The 18,115-nt window shown below is 36.7% G+C and overlaps 1 protein-coding gene across 3 annotated transcripts in view; it reads left to right on the plus strand.

The window, feature by feature from the left end:
• The window catches only part of KLHL24 (kelch like family member 24), a 39,302-nt gene that overhangs the window by 19,061 nt on the left and 2,126 nt on the right, over window positions 1–18,115 (plus strand). For all 3 annotated transcript variants that reach the window (XM_021718882.1, XM_021718883.1, XM_008070690.2), the window contains 4 exons: window positions 10,073–10,257; window positions 11,118–11,236; window positions 14,995–15,183; window positions 16,282–16,470. In XM_021718882.1, the coding sequence (XP_021574557.1) occupies window positions 10,073–10,257; window positions 11,118–11,236; window positions 14,995–15,183; window positions 16,282–16,470 (682 nt within the window). The remainder of the gene's footprint in view (window positions 1–10,072; window positions 10,258–11,117; window positions 11,237–14,994; window positions 15,184–16,281; window positions 16,471–18,115) is intronic.

Below are 18,115 nucleotides of genomic sequence, written 5' to 3' on the forward strand. Positions count from 1 at the left end.
CCTGCGGGTTCAGGCAGTCCACTCACCTCAGCCTCCCAAAGGCGCGGGATTACAGGCTGAGCCACTGAGCCTGGCTACATCTAATTTTGAAAGGAACCCATCTATTTTCTACAGTGAAACATATCTATATATAACCTTTCTTTAGGAGATAAGTAGAAAAAAAACAAACTATAGTTATACTGAATTTGCAGACTATTATAAATATAATACCATATATTTAAGAATAATATCACCTACCTTGAAGATTGTTATGAGGATGGGAACTGCCATATGAATTAATTGCCTTATCTGTCTTGAAACTCCTCCATTGGCTCTGGAATACCATTTTCTTCATGGTCATCCTATTTCTTCAGCTGTTCTTTTTTCATCTGATGGTTCTTACTCCTATATCTAGTCTGTGAATGCTGATTATCTGTCTGTTTGGTTCATATCACTTTGTCTTGCCTTATGTACTCTCCTAGGTGATCTTATCTCATCTGTTCTCATGGTATTAATTACGATGCATGCTATTGACTACTAAATCTGTATCTTGACCCAGACCTTTCTCTTTCATTTGTTTATTCATATTTATTTTATTTTACTTTATATATTTTTAAATTTTATTTTATTCATATATTTCTTTTAAAATTTATATATATATTTTACTTGATTGTGCATGTTTTAAAAATAAAATATAGGCCAGACTCGGTGGCTCATCCTGTAATCCCTGTACTTTGGGATTGCCTGAACCCACGGGTTCAAGACCAGCTTGGGCAACTTGGCGAGACTTTTTCTCTACAATGAATAAAAAATAAGCCAGGCGTGGTAGCGTGCACCTATAGTTCCGGCTACTTGAAAGGCTGAGGCAGAAGGATCGCTGGAGCCCACCACGGATTGACACTGGGGTGGTGGTGAGTGTGCCACTGCACTCCAGCCTGGGTGACGGAGTGAAATGCCAACTCAAAAAAAAAAAAATTATATAGGCTATATAACATGATTACACATAAAGTTAACAATGATAATTCATATTATATAAGACCCAGTTCATATTCAAATTTCCCCATTCTTTCATAGTATCTTTTAATGAGCCTGGAACCAGTCTTGGATCATCTAGTTATTTCCATGAAATATCTTTTATTTCAAATCAATTTTTTTCATGATTCTGACTTGTTGATGGGAAAGTTGTTCAGAAAAATATTCCACCTTCTGGATTAGTCTGGTTGCTTCCTTATGGTGTCATTTAGCTGCATTTAGCTGTTTTTCCTGGGAACTAGAAATTGGCCCTAAAAGCTTCAGCTTGATGAATATTTGACTAGATTTCATCCTATGTAATGTGTACATTATATTGCATCACATCAGGAAACACAGTAGATCTGGTTATTACACCATTGGTGATGCAAATATTAATTCTGGATTAGAGTGATGACAGTCTGATCCCTTCACTGTACTTTCCACCTCAGTCAGTGTTTCTTTAGTGTTTATCCTGTGCCAAGTATTTTCCAGAGCTCAATTCATACTGGATATTCTACTTATGTACCTATGTATCTCTTAGATGACAGAGTAGATCCCAAAACCCATTATATTAAGAACAGAGTGTGATAGTAGTTCCCTAGAAAGAGGATATACCCAATCTAAGAGCACAAAAACTTTGATAATCTGCCCTGCTAATGGTAAAAATGGTAAACCTTTTAGTACATGGAGAAGAACAGTGGAGATAATCACAGGGGTAGAGTTTAGAAACAATGCTTGACTTTTTATTAATATATTTTATGCAACTGTAAATCTTGTGTTGATATATAATTTTTAATAACACGTAGTGCAAGCATCAGAATGCGTTAGAGTACTTGATCTAAATCACTATCAGATAAGCTTTAGAATCTGACTATACATAATCCCATGACCTTGGACAAGGTACTTTAACTTCTTTGGTTTTCTCAACTGTAAAGTTAAAATAATATCACTTACCTTGAAGATTGTTATGAGGATTGGAAATACCATACGAAAAAGGTACATTCTCATATTTGACTCAAAAAATTTAATAATGTTGCTGATTTCATGAAGAAAATAATCACAGCACTTTTTAAATTTATGCTGCACTTTTACAGACTAGGAAATATGTTTTGAGAGACAGAAATGCTCGCTATCAGATGGCTTATTTTAAACATACGTTTTTAAAAGTTAATAGTAAGCTATGCATCTATTCTAATATGTTAGTTTTTTTCAGAGCTTGTTTTATAATTATCCTAACTTAAGAACTTTCTTTGTTACATAAAGATATTATCTTCCAAATTATCATTCCATGGTAATAATAGCAAGCACTTGTGTCCCAGGAACTGTTCAATGTATTGTCAGATCTGTTAACTAGTTTAGTGCTCAGATAGCACTATGAGTTAGTATTATTATTATGCTCACTTTATAGATGAGCAAACTAAGTCTCAGAGAAGTAACTTGTTCAAAGTGACAGTTTAGTAGGTGGCAGAGAAAGGATTTAAAACCTAGGTGTTTTGGCTCCAGAGTTCATACTTCTAACCAGTTTAGTATCTTCTGGATATTAATATTTAAAAGAGGTATTCAGCTGGGCATGGTGGCTCATGCCTGTAATCTCAGCATCCTGGGAGGCCGAGGTAGGAGGATCGCTTCAGTCTAGGAATTTGAGACCTACCTGGGCAATATAATGAGACCTCGTCTCTACAAAAAAATAAAAAGAAATTAGGGATGATGGTGCGTGCCTGTGGTCCCAGCTACTTGGGAGGCTGAGGCAGAAGGATCACCTGAGCCCAGGAGGTCAAGGCTGTGGTGAGCTGTGATTGTGCCACTGCACTCCCCAGCCTGAGCAACAGAGTTAGACCCCAGCTCAAAAAAATACATAAAATAAAAGAGACATTCCACAAAAATAATGATATTATATAGGGCTGCACAGAAATATTCTGCTTTTATTCAGTGTCCTCAGCACTCCTAGTTTCCTCTTTCCTACTCCTTCCCTTTGGCCCTCTTTCTGAGTCCCCAACACAGTTTGGAAACTTGTTTCCAGGTTGAAAATATAGCAGTGTGGAAAACATTTGAGGTGGAAATATATTAACACTTATATACATGCTGGGACTCATGAATACTTTTGAACTCTACAGAGAATTATATGGTACCCAACTTGAACAAAAGTCTTGTCTAATAAATATTTGGGTTGTCTCCATGTGCCATCCCTATATGCTAATCCTTGACTTCAGACCTTTTCTTCATCTGGAGAAAAGTCACTTCTCTGTGATGGGCCTCTCTGTCCAACCTCTTCCCAACTCATGAATTTTAATCGTGGCATTTACTCTGAAGTTTCACATGCCTAACCATTGTTTGACAATCTGATTCTGACCTCCTGTACACCTAATTGCCAGTTCTTGCCCCTGCTTTACCCCAAATACTAATTGCCATATTTCCCATACCAGCCTGAATATCAGACTTTTAAACTCACGGTTGCTTGGTAGTGTGATTCTGATATTACTGATTTTGCATCATTTCCTGACCCAGATTGTCCCTACCATAACAATTCCCTGGTACGAGTCGTTTCCCTGAGAAGATGTTAATTTTCCACCATAATAGGACTGGACAGCCTACAAAATGAGGTTCCCAAGTAGAAACATGGATGGCATTTCACTTTTAAAAGGTCTTCAATATATTGACCATACATTGCAAATTGTTCATATCTATGACAAAAGTTGATGCCCTTTAGCACACTCCATTGAGCATTTGAGATAGCTAAAATTGAATGAGTTCATCATTTTGACTCTGGAATCAGCAGATAAATAATTAAGCTCTTGTCTCTTCTAATATTTTCCATTGCCTCTTATCTAATAGGCAGTCACTGCAATGAATATAGGAATCTAATTGCCATAGTGAGGACAAGGCTGTAGTTGCTCCTGGAAACCTATGAGAAGACCCAGGGCATTGTAAATGTATTTTTTCTTAAGAAATAGTGTTTTATGATTATTTAATAAATCCCTTCATTCTTTGCTTTGTAGGTGATGAAACTGATGCACAGCAACTTTGGCTTGCTCACAAAGCTAGTTAGTAACAGGGCCAGGGCTATAAGCAAGTGTTCTGAATTCCTATTCCAGTCCCACTTAAGAATGGCATTTTAGCCAGGCACAGTGGCTCACGTCTATAATTCCAGCACTTTGGGAGGCCGAGATGAGAAGATTGCCTAAGCCCGTGGGTTCAAGACCAGCCTGGGCACCATGGCAAGACCTTATCTCTACAATAAATCAAGAAAAAATTAGCCAGGTGTGGTGGCACATGCCTGTGGTTCCAGCTACTTGGAAGGCTGAGGTGGAAGGATGGCCTAGGCCCAGCAGGACAAGGCTGCAATTGCTGTGTACTCTAGCCTGAGTGACAGAGTGAGACGCCAACTCAAAAAAAAAAAAAAGAAAGGAATGGCATTTTACTGTATTTGTAGCTTGCCATTTTTATATATGTTAATTTATCATTATTTTGAATTAAACATTTTTATATAAAGAACATATATTGGAAGTCTTCCTCTACCTGACCCTTCTTTTACCAGTGTTTTGAACCTCCTTTAGAATATTTTCTGTATAGATATGTGTATATACACATACTTCCCTACTTTTTTTATACAAATGGTAGGGCACTACACTCACAGTTCTGTACCTTGCTTTCACCACTTAAAAGTATCTTGGAAATTGTTCTGTGTCAACACGTATAGGTCTTTCTTAATTGTTATTCTTATAAAAAAATGTCAAATGCATTCCCTCTTTTTTTTTCCTTTCTGGAGAAATATCTTGCTCTGCTGCTCCGGCTGGAGTGCAGTGGCCATCATAGCTCGCTGCAGCTTTGAACTTATGGGCTTGAGTGATTCTCCCGCTTCAGCTTCCCAAGTAGCTAGGGCTACAGGCATGTGCCACCACACCTGACTTATCTTTTATTTTTTTGTAGAGACAGGGTCTCGCTATGTTGCCCAGTCTGGTCTCAAACTCCTGGACTCAAGCGATCCTCTTGCCTTAACTTCCCAAAGCAAAATTTTTTTTTTTTGAGTTGGAGTCTCACTCCGTCGCCCAAACTGGAGTGCAGTGGCCACTCCGGCCACTGCAGCCTCGACCTGCTGGGCTCTGGCAATCCTTCCGCCTCAGCCTTCCAAGTAGCCGGAATTACAGGCATGCGCTACCACGCCCGGCTGATTTTTTATTTACTGTAGAGATGAAGTCTCGCTGCTCAAGCGGGTCTCGAACCCGCGGGCTCAGGCAGTCCGCTCACCTCAGCCTCCCAAAGGCGCAGGATTACAGGCCGAGCCACCGAGCCTGGCTCCCAAAGCAAATTTATTCTTTTTAAAGAATTATATAATATCCAATTTATGGATGTACCATAATTTATTTAATCTGCCTCTTAATAATGGATATTTAGTTTGTTTCTAATTTCTTTTTGCCATTGCAAAACAATGATCAGTGAATATTCTTGTACATATATCTTTTCATATATATTGTTCATTTATAATATGAGTTACTAGAAGTGGAATTTCTCAGTCATAAGATATATGCATTTTTAATTGTTATAGGAATTGTAAAAATTGCCTTACAATTTGTACCCCCATCAAAAATATGAAAGTGAGTTACACAATTTGCCAACACAATTTGTTTGCATTCGTTTTTTTTAAAACTTTGCTACTCTAGAAAGCGAAAAATGGTATCTCGTAATTTTAATTTACATTTCTTTTTTTAATGAGGAGGATCGAGCATCTTTTCTGAGTTTGAAAGCCATTTGCAGGCTGTTGATTTATTTCTGCAATCCATTGAACTCTAATGTGTCCAAATTCTGATTGCAAATAGAAGCCAGCTCACCAACTCATACATAAAGGGAAATGTATTGAAAAGATACAGGAATCAGTGTCTTGTAAAACCTAACAACAAAACTTTGATAGGACCTCAACGAAGACTGGAACAGGCTACTGAAAAGCCAACAGAAACTAAACTGTGCCTTTGCTCTACTTCCTGCCTCTGCTTTTCTGCATCATTTTTTTCTCATTGGACTGGCTGAATATGGCCACTCGTGGGTTTGGTGTTTACATATTACAAGTTCAGTAACTCAGAGAGACTGAGTTTCTCCTTCTCTTGGGAAACATAATCTCTGATTCAGCCAGACAGCATTCTCTGGGCATTTACCTGTGCCCATGGGAGCAGCATCATGTAGCAGAAATCCGATGACTGAAAACCCCTTCCCATGCTAGGTTGAGCAGAAACTGTAGTGTCCATTAGTAGTGTGTGATTTTTTTTTTCTTTTATTCTTTCTTAATTTTGGGATAGTGAAAGTCGAATAATTTATATGTTAGCTGGAGAAAATTCAGAGAATGAGATAAGCAAAAAATATCACCCACATTCTCACCTCCAAGAGGCAACACTACACATTTGACTCTGTTCTTCTCTTTTTTCCTCCATGAGCTTATTATTTCATTTACAGAGTTGTAATCTATTTTAGAATCTTTTTGTTACTTAATATGTGATGAATGTATTTCTACAACATGAATTATCTACAATATACTGAACTATTCCTTCCCCAATATTTGTTTCTGATTTTTTACTATTAAGTAAGATGAGTATCTTTGTGGCTAAGTATTTGAGCAGTCTATGAATAGTTCCTGATGATAATTTCTGATTTTGAAAGTAAACATTTTGAGTCTTTTGATCAATACATTTTCTGATAGAAGCTCATCTGGAAAGCCTTGCCATGCAAGTTGATACTGTGTCCCCACCAAGTTTGAAAGCTCTGAGGCTTATGTCTGATATACATGTCTTAAGGGGTCATTTATATTGGTGAATTAACCATAATCAATGATTCCTTGAGGTTCAGAAACTTTTTTTTTGCAGTAAGAATAGATCAGACTATTAGGGACAGATTTAATATACACATTATGAGAGACTGATTAACTTCTGATTAACTTATTAATCTAGTCTACATGCAATAAGAAATGAAACTGTCAAGCAGACTGTTTTTGGTTTTTTTTGGGTTTTTTTGAGTCAGGGGTCTCACTCTGTCTCCCAGACTCTGGAGTATAAATGGAACAATCACAGCTCACTGCAGCTTCAACCTCCTGGGCTCAAACAATTCTTGCATCTCAGTCTCCCGAATAGCTGAGAGTTGCAGACACACACCATCACTCCCACCTTATTTTTTAATTTTTTGTAGAGATGAGGTTTCACTTTGTTGCCTGAGCTGATCTTGAACTCCTGAGCTCAAGCAGACCTCCAGCCCAGCCTCTCAAAGTGCTAGGATATCTATTTTAGTCCATTATTTTGGTTTGATGGTTTGATTTTCAGATACTTTTGAGTTTTAGAATAGTGAATAGACTATGTCACTCACATCTCTCCCTTCTTCTCCTTTCCAACTTTCCACTGCATGGAAACACACATTTTTTTTCCTATTGTGTGTTTTTAAAAATATATTCAGTTATTCTTATTAGCCAGGATCACTTTTCAACCCTTTTTGTTGATGAAAGTTTGGCAGTTCATATATATCTAGCATATTTGGTATTAATATAAGTAGCTCTGTTGTTTTAGCCAGCAATTTTTGTTTTTCACCTTTTGAGATTTTTAACTGAATCTGATAATTATTACATGTCTTATTGACTTGGTTTAGAATATGTATTTATAACTATTTTATCTTTCAAATAAATCAAAGAATGATTTTTTAATTTGGTCTTTTCTCAAATGTATGATAAAAATTTATTTTAAAAAATGTATTACCATTTTAAAAAGGATTTTTGGTCATCATACTTTCCTAGGAACAAATGATGAGACTTGATATTAAAGCAACAAATATTTGTTATTTCATCATAGCAGAAAATCAGATTTTTAACTTTAAAGAATTAATGAAATAGTGTGACATTCAATCTAAAAGTATATTATGTGGGTGTTCAGAATTCTATTCATACTATACCATTGTCTTGCCTGCCTTTTTCTTCTACTTACCATTATCAGTTGAAGTAATCTATTTCTTTTAAGGCTGTCAACTCTCTATTTTTCCAAGCTCAAGAAATAACTCTTTCATTTAGTTTACAGTCTCTAATGAGAACACCAGACTCGTACCTAATTACTTTAAAAGCCATTTGGTTGCAGTAGGACCTTCAAACAGGCAAAACTACCAGCTTGCCAATCCTTTCAGATAAATACACGTTCCAGTAGACACTAAAGTTATCCTTTATTTCGTAGAACTAAATGCTTTAGCAATTAGTTTTTCATGCTTTTATCTCTTCCTGTTACAAGGAACAAAAGCACATAATATATGTTTATTGGGCCAAGAAGTCTTGAAAAAGACAAGTAAGTTCAAGCAAAGGGAAAGTATAAAACAAGTAAAATGCTGTAAGGGAAGTATAAAATAAAATGTAATCTATAATTTAATCTGAATTTATATTTAAACAATTGGAGGTGATTCAAGTTTGCTAGATTTCCTAAAACTAAATTTTGTTGCATGTATAAACAAAATCCTTTTCTATCATTTGTATTTCTGCTTTTGTAATGGAACAAGTATGCCTGACATAGAATAGTTGAATGATTCAGTTGAACTAGCTCTTTGTAAATGTAGCCAGAATAGCTCTGTAAAAAGGAGACCTACCAACTAGTGTTTATTTTGTTGTTGTTATTGTTGTTGTGGTTGTTGTTTAGTGTAATTTTTTTCTAGTGTAGTTTCTAGTTTAAAACTACAAATCAGTGTTCTGATGTCTTTTTTTCCCCCGCTACATTTAAGTAAGAGAAGAGGAGTTGTTGGTATTTTTCTTTAAGAGACTTAACTTGGAACAGCCACAAAATGTAATTACAAGACATTTTCATTTAGATTATCTTTGTGAAAAAATATAAAAGCCAAATATTTTAAAATTCCAGAACTATCTGTTGAGCCTTATGAAAAAAACTCTTGGATAAACTTTTGGTTTTTCCTGTCTCTATCTTAAATTTAAACTACAAAATAAGAGAAGCCAATGACTAACATAAGCAGGATCTCTTAGCAGTCTTAGAGGTTGTTTTTTCCATTCTAAAAATAGCCCCAGTTCATTATTGGTTTGAAAATTTGTAATGCCCGAAAAGGAGGAGCCATACAGTTCAGAGACAACCATCACTAACGTTTTGATAATTCTTTCCAGACACATTTTTTACTTAGTATTGAACATACCTTATGTACAGTTTTTCATCTTGCTTTTTTCCTTTAACATTCTTTGTTATAAACTCTGTTAACATTTTTAGAGATTGTCCGACATTTTCAGTTGGATTATCCTAATTTACTTGATTTTGTATTTAAAAAATTAATTTCCAAACAAATACATATATGTACTCCTTTAAAAGGGTGCTTGGAGCCGGGCTCGGTGGCTCAGCCTGTAATCCCGCGCTTTGGGAGGCAGAGGTGAGTGGATTGCCTGAGCTCGCGGGTTCCGACCCGCCTGGGCAACTTGGCAGACCTCATCTCTACAATAAATAAAAAAAATCAGCCGGGCGTGGTAGTGCGTGCCTGTAATTCCAGCTACTTGGAAGGCTGAGGCCGAAGGATCACCGGAGCCCAGCAGGTCGAGGCTGCAGTGGCCGGGAGCGGCCACTGCACTCCAGTCTGGGCGACAGAGTGAGACTCCAACTCAAAAAAATAAAAAAATAAAAATAAATAAAAGGGTGCTTGGATTATACTATGAATCCGTTTTTTAGAACTAGTAATGTAACTTTTTTAAAAAAGCATCATTTTCCTATAGTTAGAAAAAGTGCATTATCTTACCTTGTGTGGTTTATGCATTACTGAATTACAGCAAAACTGCAGTTGGAAGTCATCCATAATATCACCATGGTTCCAATTGGGTTAGATAGGATCTTTGAACTGCTTTACAACTTTTAAGTCTAAATCAATAGAAAAAAATACTCACAGAAATTTTAGTGACATCATAATGTCACTAACTCCCCTGTAAATGTTCTCAATGTAATTACCAACCTGTACTATTTGACACATGCACAGAGAATAAACGTAACCGTTTATAATAGTGTATAGTTTGTTTTAAGAGTTTTTAAAAAAAAACTTGAGTATATTTTAATTTAATATTATTTGTGCATCCTAATAATAATTACTTTAGGTCCACTGGCTATTCTGAGGTAATAGTCGTTGTTGGAGGATGTGAACGAGTTGGAGGATTTAATCTTCCGTACACTGAGTGCTATGATCCTGTAACAGGAGAATGGAAGTCTTTGGCTAAGCTTCCGGAATTTACCAAATCAGAGTATGCAGTCTGTGCTCTGAGGAATGACATTCTTGTTTCAGGTAAATATAGAATTATTACAGTAGCTATTTTTAATTTAGACATATCTTGGCTATTTTAAACAATAACAGTGTCTTTAAAAGAAAATAGTGAAATGAGAATACTCCTACTCTATGCAGATACGTGTATGCAATGAATAAAACTGAGAATGATTTTTTGCTCATAAAAACAGGTACAAGATGATCCAGAATGATTTACAAAAGATCCATCAGAAAAATGGTTTTAATCATATCATATTTTAAGTGTTCTCAAATGCTTGTAGAATATGATATAATTTTTAAACTTTTGCCTCTTTGCTTTTGCAAAGTCAAAAGTAGTCCTAGAATTAACCATCTCTAATTCACCCCTATTTTCTGAAATTCTCTCCAAAGTTTATGAAGCAGGATTTTTCTTAAAATTCTTTATTTGAACTTCTTTATGATATTTACGTTACCTTTAAAATCAGATGGTAGGCTAGGCCTGGTGCCTCACGCCTGTAATCCCAACACTTTAGACTGAGGCAGGAGTATTTTTTGAGTCGAGGAGTTCATGATCATGCCACTGCACTCCAGACTGGGTGACAGAGTGAAACCCAACAAAAAAAATCTTTAACATTTGTAAAGTTCACATTCTATGTTTTATTATTTTGGACCTATAATTATTATGTCTCATGATAACGAGTGGCAAAGTTTAAATCTATTCCATAGAACTATTTTCATTCAAGTTTAAGAGGTTCTTGTTTCATTTATTGATCTGAATTCTCACATTCTTGAATTGGGTGAACAAATCTCATATTTACCCATCTATGACTTGATGGCATAGATCCTTTGATAATAGATATACAGTGATATATTATTTTATCTGCATTGCTTTACACTTAAAGGTGGAAGAATCAATAGCCGTGATGTCTGGATTTATAACTCACAGTTGAATATTTGGATCAGAGTTGCCTCTCTAAATAAAGGCAGATGGCGTCACAAAATGGCCGTCCTCCTTGGTAAAGTAAGAGAAACCACTTTTTATTACTATCGCTGGTACATTTCCAAAATAAATACCAAAACTGAATCCTTCGTTTTACTCTCCCTCTGGGTAGTTTGGATTCAAATTGTATTTCCTTCCATTTCTAACCTCAATAGATAAACTGAAGATATAAACAATATGACACTGTACTGTTGAATGGATATTTTATTCTCCTAATTTGGAATTCATGGCAGTGCAGCACATTTCTTTTCTCATGCACCATTGGAGTCCAAATGCCTAAAAAGCTTTGAAAAATAAAGGAGTTACATCAAATACAAAGACCCACCAACATCTAATCCAAGCAATTTTTTTCTTTCTACTGACTTTGGCAGTCAGGCAGAGATATGTATTATCTAAAATGATGTTATTTTATCTTTTTCATTTGTATAAGTAGGGACAAAACAAATTTAAAATAAATATTAAGATAAACTTACCAACATGTGTTAAAGAAAACATATTCTTGGCTATAGCTACTGAATAGTATAAAAAATACATGATTTGGGTTCTGAACCATCTACGGTCCTTAGGAACCTAAGAATCATCGATGGAGTAATGGCTTCCAAACTTTTTAAAAGCAATTACAGGTCAAATATCCCTTAACTGAAAACTTGGGACCAGAAGTGTTTCAGATTCTTTTTCCCTCAGATTTGTTATTATCTTCATTGTACTGGTTAAACAACCCAAATACAAAAATTCAAAATCCAAATCCTCCATGGAATAAGTATTTTCTTTGAGCATCATGTTGTCACTCAAAAAGTTTCAAATTTTGGAGCATTTCGGATTTTGGATTTTCAGATTTGAGATGTTCAACCTGTGTGCCCTCTTTTTAAAAGCTAACTCTAATATAAAAATCCATTATATAGAATAGATAAAAATACAGCAGCTGTACCAAGAAGTAACTCAGAGTTTTTAGCCTTTTCCTGCCTCTGTCTCTATCAACTTCTCCAAAGCCATCTCAAATTAATGAACAATCTAAGTAAAGGCAGCATTCTTGCACATAGATATTTGACTGGTCTTTTAGCATCCCTTTCTAAAAAGGTTTCTGCCTCTTAGACCCTCCTAGGGAGGCATTTAGGAGTCACCAATAAAAAAAACAGAACTTCTCTATTGAAACAGAGATAGTGGCTTGGAACCCTTCCCACTCAGGTTCCCATCAGTTTTTCTGTTTCCTCACAGAAGTTTCTTAAAACCTCTGTACTGTAGGATACTAGAGCTTCTCAAAACACAGTTTAAAAGCTTTAAAATTTCTAAGAACCTTGATCTACTAGGCTGCTGCTATTGACAAAGCTGATGAAATATAATGAGGACCCGACTTCATAACTTATATTTGTAATTTATACATGTAGGGGTATGTATTAAAATGTAATCCTCAAAATTCTATTATATGATAAATACTAATATTATCTACATGTTAAAATTGAGGATATAAATACCAGTCAGACTGGGTGTGGTGACTTATACCTGTAATCCAAGCATTTTGGGAAGCCAAGGCAGGAGGACTGCTTGGAGGGCAGGAGAACTGCTTAAAGGACAGGAGTTCAAGACCAGCCTGGGCAGCATAGCAAGATCTCATATCTACAAAAAGAAATCAAAATATTAACCAGGCATGGTGACATGCATCTGATGTCCCAGCTACTTGGAAGGCTGAGATGGAAGGATCACCTGAGTCCAGGAGGTTGAGGCTGTGGTGAGCTGTGATTACTATACTCCAACCTGGGTGGCAGAGTGAGACCCTAACTAAAAAAAAGAAAAAAGAAAAACCCTGAGTCTTGGCCGGCCTCGGTGGCTTAGCCTGTAATCCCAGCACTTTGGGAGGCCAAGGCAAGTGGATTGTCTGAGCCCGCGGGTTCAAGACCAGCCCTGGCAACTTGGTGAGACATTATCTCTACAATAAATCAAGAAAAAAAAAACTAGCCGGACATGGTAGCGCACACGTGTAGTTTCAGCTACTTGGAAGGCTGAGGCAGAAGGATTACCGGAACCCAGCGGGTCAACGCTGGGTTGTCATGAGCATGCCACTGTACTCGAGCCTGGGCAACAGAGTGAGACTCCAACTCAAAAAATAAAAAAAAACCCAAGTCTCCAAGAGGATAGATAAATTGTCCTTACGTTGGGTGGCAGAGCTAAATATGAACCCAGCTGTTCTGGCTTCAAAGCCTATGCCCCTAATTGCTACATTGCACCATAGGGGCATACCCCTTATAGCTACGTGGCCTTTTGTAAGTTACTTTATCTGTCCAAGCTACTTAGTGTTAGGGGGACAAACCCACCAACATTTATTTTGACATAGGGTGAGAAATACATGATAGAAGTAGCATTGGCTACTGTGGAAATCTGGAGGAGTACAGAAAGAAAAATTGTAGATAAATTTCAATGACAAGGTATGACGTTTGGCCTTGACCCTTAGGCATTTATTGTTGAACTATTAAAAGGAATTGATGAAGTGTTCAGGAAGATTAATCTGTGACTTAGAGAGCATAAGAGTGGAGACCAGGAAGATATTTGAAAGGGATGAATAATGTGGACCCTGAAGTAGGGTGGTGGCAGCAGGAAACAAAAAGAAGGGATGGATGCAAAAGATGCTGTGGCAAAGGCTCAGTAGGAATTAATAGTTAACAAGTTATGAAGAGGAGAGTTGACAACGACGTCCATTGAGAGAAATATAGATGTTAAGCTGGAGAGCTTTGTTAGCGTGGAAGTTTGTTATATATACCATGGTGCTTAATGGATTGTTCTTACAGGAACCATTTAACAAAGATCTTATTGGCTGGTTCACCTGTCATATAAAGAAATTAATTTGCCCCCCACCTTTCTCATATTTGTGAAAATAAAATGTAGGCCAGGCATAGTGGCTCAAGCCTGTAATCCCAGCACTTTGGGAGGCCGAGATGAGAGGATTACCTGAGCTCAGCAGTTCAAGACCAACCTGGGCAACTGGGTGAGACCTCATCACTACAACAAATCGAAAAATAAGCCAGCCATAGTAGAACACGCCTGTAGTTCCAGCTACTTGGAAGGCTGAGGTAGAAGGATCGCCTAAGCCCAGCAGGTCAAGGTTGCAGTAGCCATGAACGTGCCATTGCACTCCAGCCTAGGTAACAGAGTGGGACTCCAACTCAAAAAAAAAAAAAAAAGATAAGAAATATACGTGAAAACTCCTTGAAATATAGAATATGTAATTCATTATGTTGGTTACTTTTCTAGGTACTGTAAGTGCTAAAACATAGGTCTGCCTTCAAAGCTCTCATAGTCTAGTAATCTTTACCTAATATTTTCACTTCATAGCTTTATTACTTTATAATAATTAAAAATATTATTCATAAGTATGAATAATTAAGCTAAATCATGCGATTCTCAGTGTGAGCAGTATTACCCCCAAGTGGGTGGTGAAGATTGGTTCTTAGAGGGTGGGGGAAAAAAATCACACTTTTTCATATGGAAGCACAGATATACATGCAGTAAAGTAAACAGATACACAATTTATCTGTGGTATTAAAATTTTATTGAGGGAAGAGCAATTTTAAAAGTATGTCTAAAAAGGCTCCATGGTGGTGGTGGTGGTGGTGGTGGTGGTGGTGGTAGGGAGGTGATGATTTTTAAAAGGCTCAGAAACTGAGCAAAATATATTGCAATTATAGTTTTCAAGGAGTTTTTAAAGGGGAAAGATCCCTTAATTCTTTAACCAACTATTTCAAAATTCAGACTTTTGATAATGAATTTTCCATGTATTTTATATATAGGTATATGTTGTTGGAGGCTATGATGGGCAAAACAGACTTAGCAGCGTAGAATGTTATGATTCCTTTTCAAATCGATGGACGGAAGTTGCTCCCCTTAAGGAAGCAGTGAGTTCTCCTGCAGTGACTAGCTGTGTAGGCAAATTGTTTGTGATTGGTGGAGGACCGGATGATAATACTTGTTCTGACAAGGTAAGCCTTGTTCTCTGAAGAAATTACCTATGATATATTCAAGAAGGGAAATACAGGTTTATCAAGTAGGTAGTTTAGGTTGCTTAATGTGAGGGGTCTTTTAAAAATTGTCTGGCACCTTACACTTTTAGGGAAAAACATTAAATTCTGAGTTGCTAAAGTGAGACTCTTAATATATCTAACAATTTGTTCTAACAAATACGATCCAATCTTTTTGAAATGAGACATATCTCAGTGTCGAATGAAATTCTGTACTAAAATTGTTCTGAGCCTTTTACTGCTGTCACCTACAGAATCTAAAAATTATTAGCACAAAACACAGTTGGGAGGTGAATTAGCAAAGAGTGAGACACAGTAACTAAATATGCTTCTTCCAATTGGGTCATTTTTTACATACATTTAAAGTATTTTTTAGGACAAAGAGGGGAAAGGAAACCTCTGTAGCATAAATAGAGGACAGCTCAAAGTTGCTGTGGTTCATTAAATTCCTGGGACAAAAGAACATGTGCCATCCTGACATCTCAGGAAATACCATGTTTATTCTGGAAAAGCGATGTCTAATGCCTAATTAGTTTAGCAATGTTCACTGAATTTTGTCAATCAATTAATTCTTTTTCTAAATTACATTTAGACATATTGTGGTCAAATGTTACTTATTTAGAATTTATTAATTCAGAATTTGTAATAATTCAAAGTATACTGACTGAATTGAGGTTGACTTGTGTTTTTTTGAAGAAAGCACCCCCCTAAAAGTATAAATAAATTGTTTAGATTTGAGACATAGTTATCCTACATAACACAATTGTTAAAAAATTTAGACTGTTAATTTTAACGGAAAAAACTAAAGCAAACCTGTTTATTCCTAGAAGCAATCTGTATGTATTTATTTGTTCCTCTGTTCCACTAGATAATAATAAATTTGCGTTTCTTTTGAGAATTTTCATAATTCAAACATTTTACTATCCGGCTAACCTTCCTTAATTCTCTAAATTAATGATATTTGCTTTTTAATCATGTTTGTCTATACATAGTCTTTTTATTAAGTAAATTGACATTTTTGTTTAGAAATTTTAATTAAATATTTTTATATATTATTAGGTTCAATCTTATGATCCAGAAACCAATTCTTGGCTACTTCGTGCAGCTATCCCAATTGCCAAGAGGTGTATAACAGCTGTATCCCTAAACAACCTGATTTACGTTGCTGGTGGACTGACCAAGGCAATATATTGCTATGATCCAGTTGAAGATTACTGGATGCATGTACAGAATACATTCAGCCGACAGGTAATAATATAAAGCCGTCCAAAAGAGAGACTAAGCACAAGATCATTAATACACTAGAATTTCATTTTTAAAATATTTTGTGTATGCTTCAATTTGTTTTTTAGTTTTAATAAAAGTGGCCGGGTGCAGTGGCTCACACCTGTAATCCCAGACTCTGGGAGTCCAAGGCCAAAGGATTGCTTGAGTTTGAGTCCAAGAGTTTGAGACCAGCCTGAGCAATATAGAGAGACCTCATCTCTACAAAAAAAAAAATTAGCAGCACGTGGTGGCGTGTGCCTATAGGCTGAGGCAGATTACCTGAGCTCAGGAGGTTAAGTCTGCAAGTGAGCCCTGATCATGCCACTACACTCCAGCCTGGGCAACAGAGTGAGACTCCAGCTAATTAAAAACTAAAGCAAAAACTCTACATAAAGCATATGGTATACCTGTTTTGAATTCCTTCCAAGGAATTGTTTTATTGAAATAACTTCCTTTTTACTATCCCATGGTGAACTATCTGTTGCACTTGGCCTGTTGACTTTTTTCCCTTGACATTTTTCAGAATCCTACTCCAGTTCATATCTTCCTTCTCTTTCATATTTCAGAAGAGAAGAAATGTTTCCAAACTGGTTGCTTCTCTGGTTAAAGGCTAGGTGATTTATTTCTGTTGTAAAGGAAATGGTTGTACTCAGGCCTCTTTCAACCGCACATTCCACCAGGAGCCCAGCCCTACTTTCCACCCCCACTGCTGCCCCCAAAAAAGCCTTTCCTCAACTTTTTCATTCATGACTCCCTCCGTTTCCTTCCACCATCAAAACGCTTGATGGTTCTGGTGCTGGAAATCTAAATCTACTCATACTGCTGTACAGATGTTGTACTCTCAATAACCACTACTAATAAACTCCTCACTCCCATTCTTACTCTCTTATTTTTTCCACCCAGTCCTTAAATATGGGTGTTCCTTGAGTCTCTTCCCCTTCTGCTTCTCAGTTTATACTCTATTCCTGAGTGATCTCATCTGCTACTCTGTGCTGATGACTTACAGGTGTTTATCTCCATCAAAGATTCTTTCCTGTGGTCCAAACTCGTTTTTCAAGAATCACTCTCATCCTTGCAAGAATATTCGTTTTATGTTGTAATTATATTATTGACAGAGATTAAAATTTAACTAAGAATCCAATGGGAAGTTAACTGTAAATGTTATTTGGGTCATTTTTGTGCCTCAGCCAAAGCCTCTAATAACAGTGTTTTGTTAATTTGGTTATAAATCTTTCTCTCATTCATTCATTCAACTTGTAGGTAATCTCATATAATGAATAATGTTGCTACTCCTTGGTCATGAAATAGCTACTTTCTATAATAAAGAAACTTGGCGGGGCTCAGTGGCTCAGCCTATAATCCCAGCACTTAGGGAGGCCGAAGCGAGTGGATTGCCTGAGCCCGCGGGTTCAAAACCAGCCTGGGCAATTTGGCGAGACCTTGTCTCTACAATAAAATAAAATTTTAAAAAATTAGCTGGGCATGGTAGCGCATGTCTGTAGTTCCAACTACTTGGAAGGCTGAGGCGGAAGGATTGCCGGAGCTCAGCAGGTTGACGCTGGGGTGGCCGTGAGTGTGCCACTGCCCTCCAGCCTGGGCAACAGAATAAGACTCCAACTAAAAAAAA

Source organism: Carlito syrichta, unplaced genomic scaffold (genome assembly GCF_000164805.1).
Source record: "Carlito syrichta isolate Samal-C Ts95f unplaced genomic scaffold, Tarsius_syrichta-2.0.1 Scaffold313936, whole genome shotgun sequence".
NCBI lineage: Eukaryota > Metazoa > Chordata > Mammalia > Primates > Tarsiidae > Carlito > Carlito syrichta.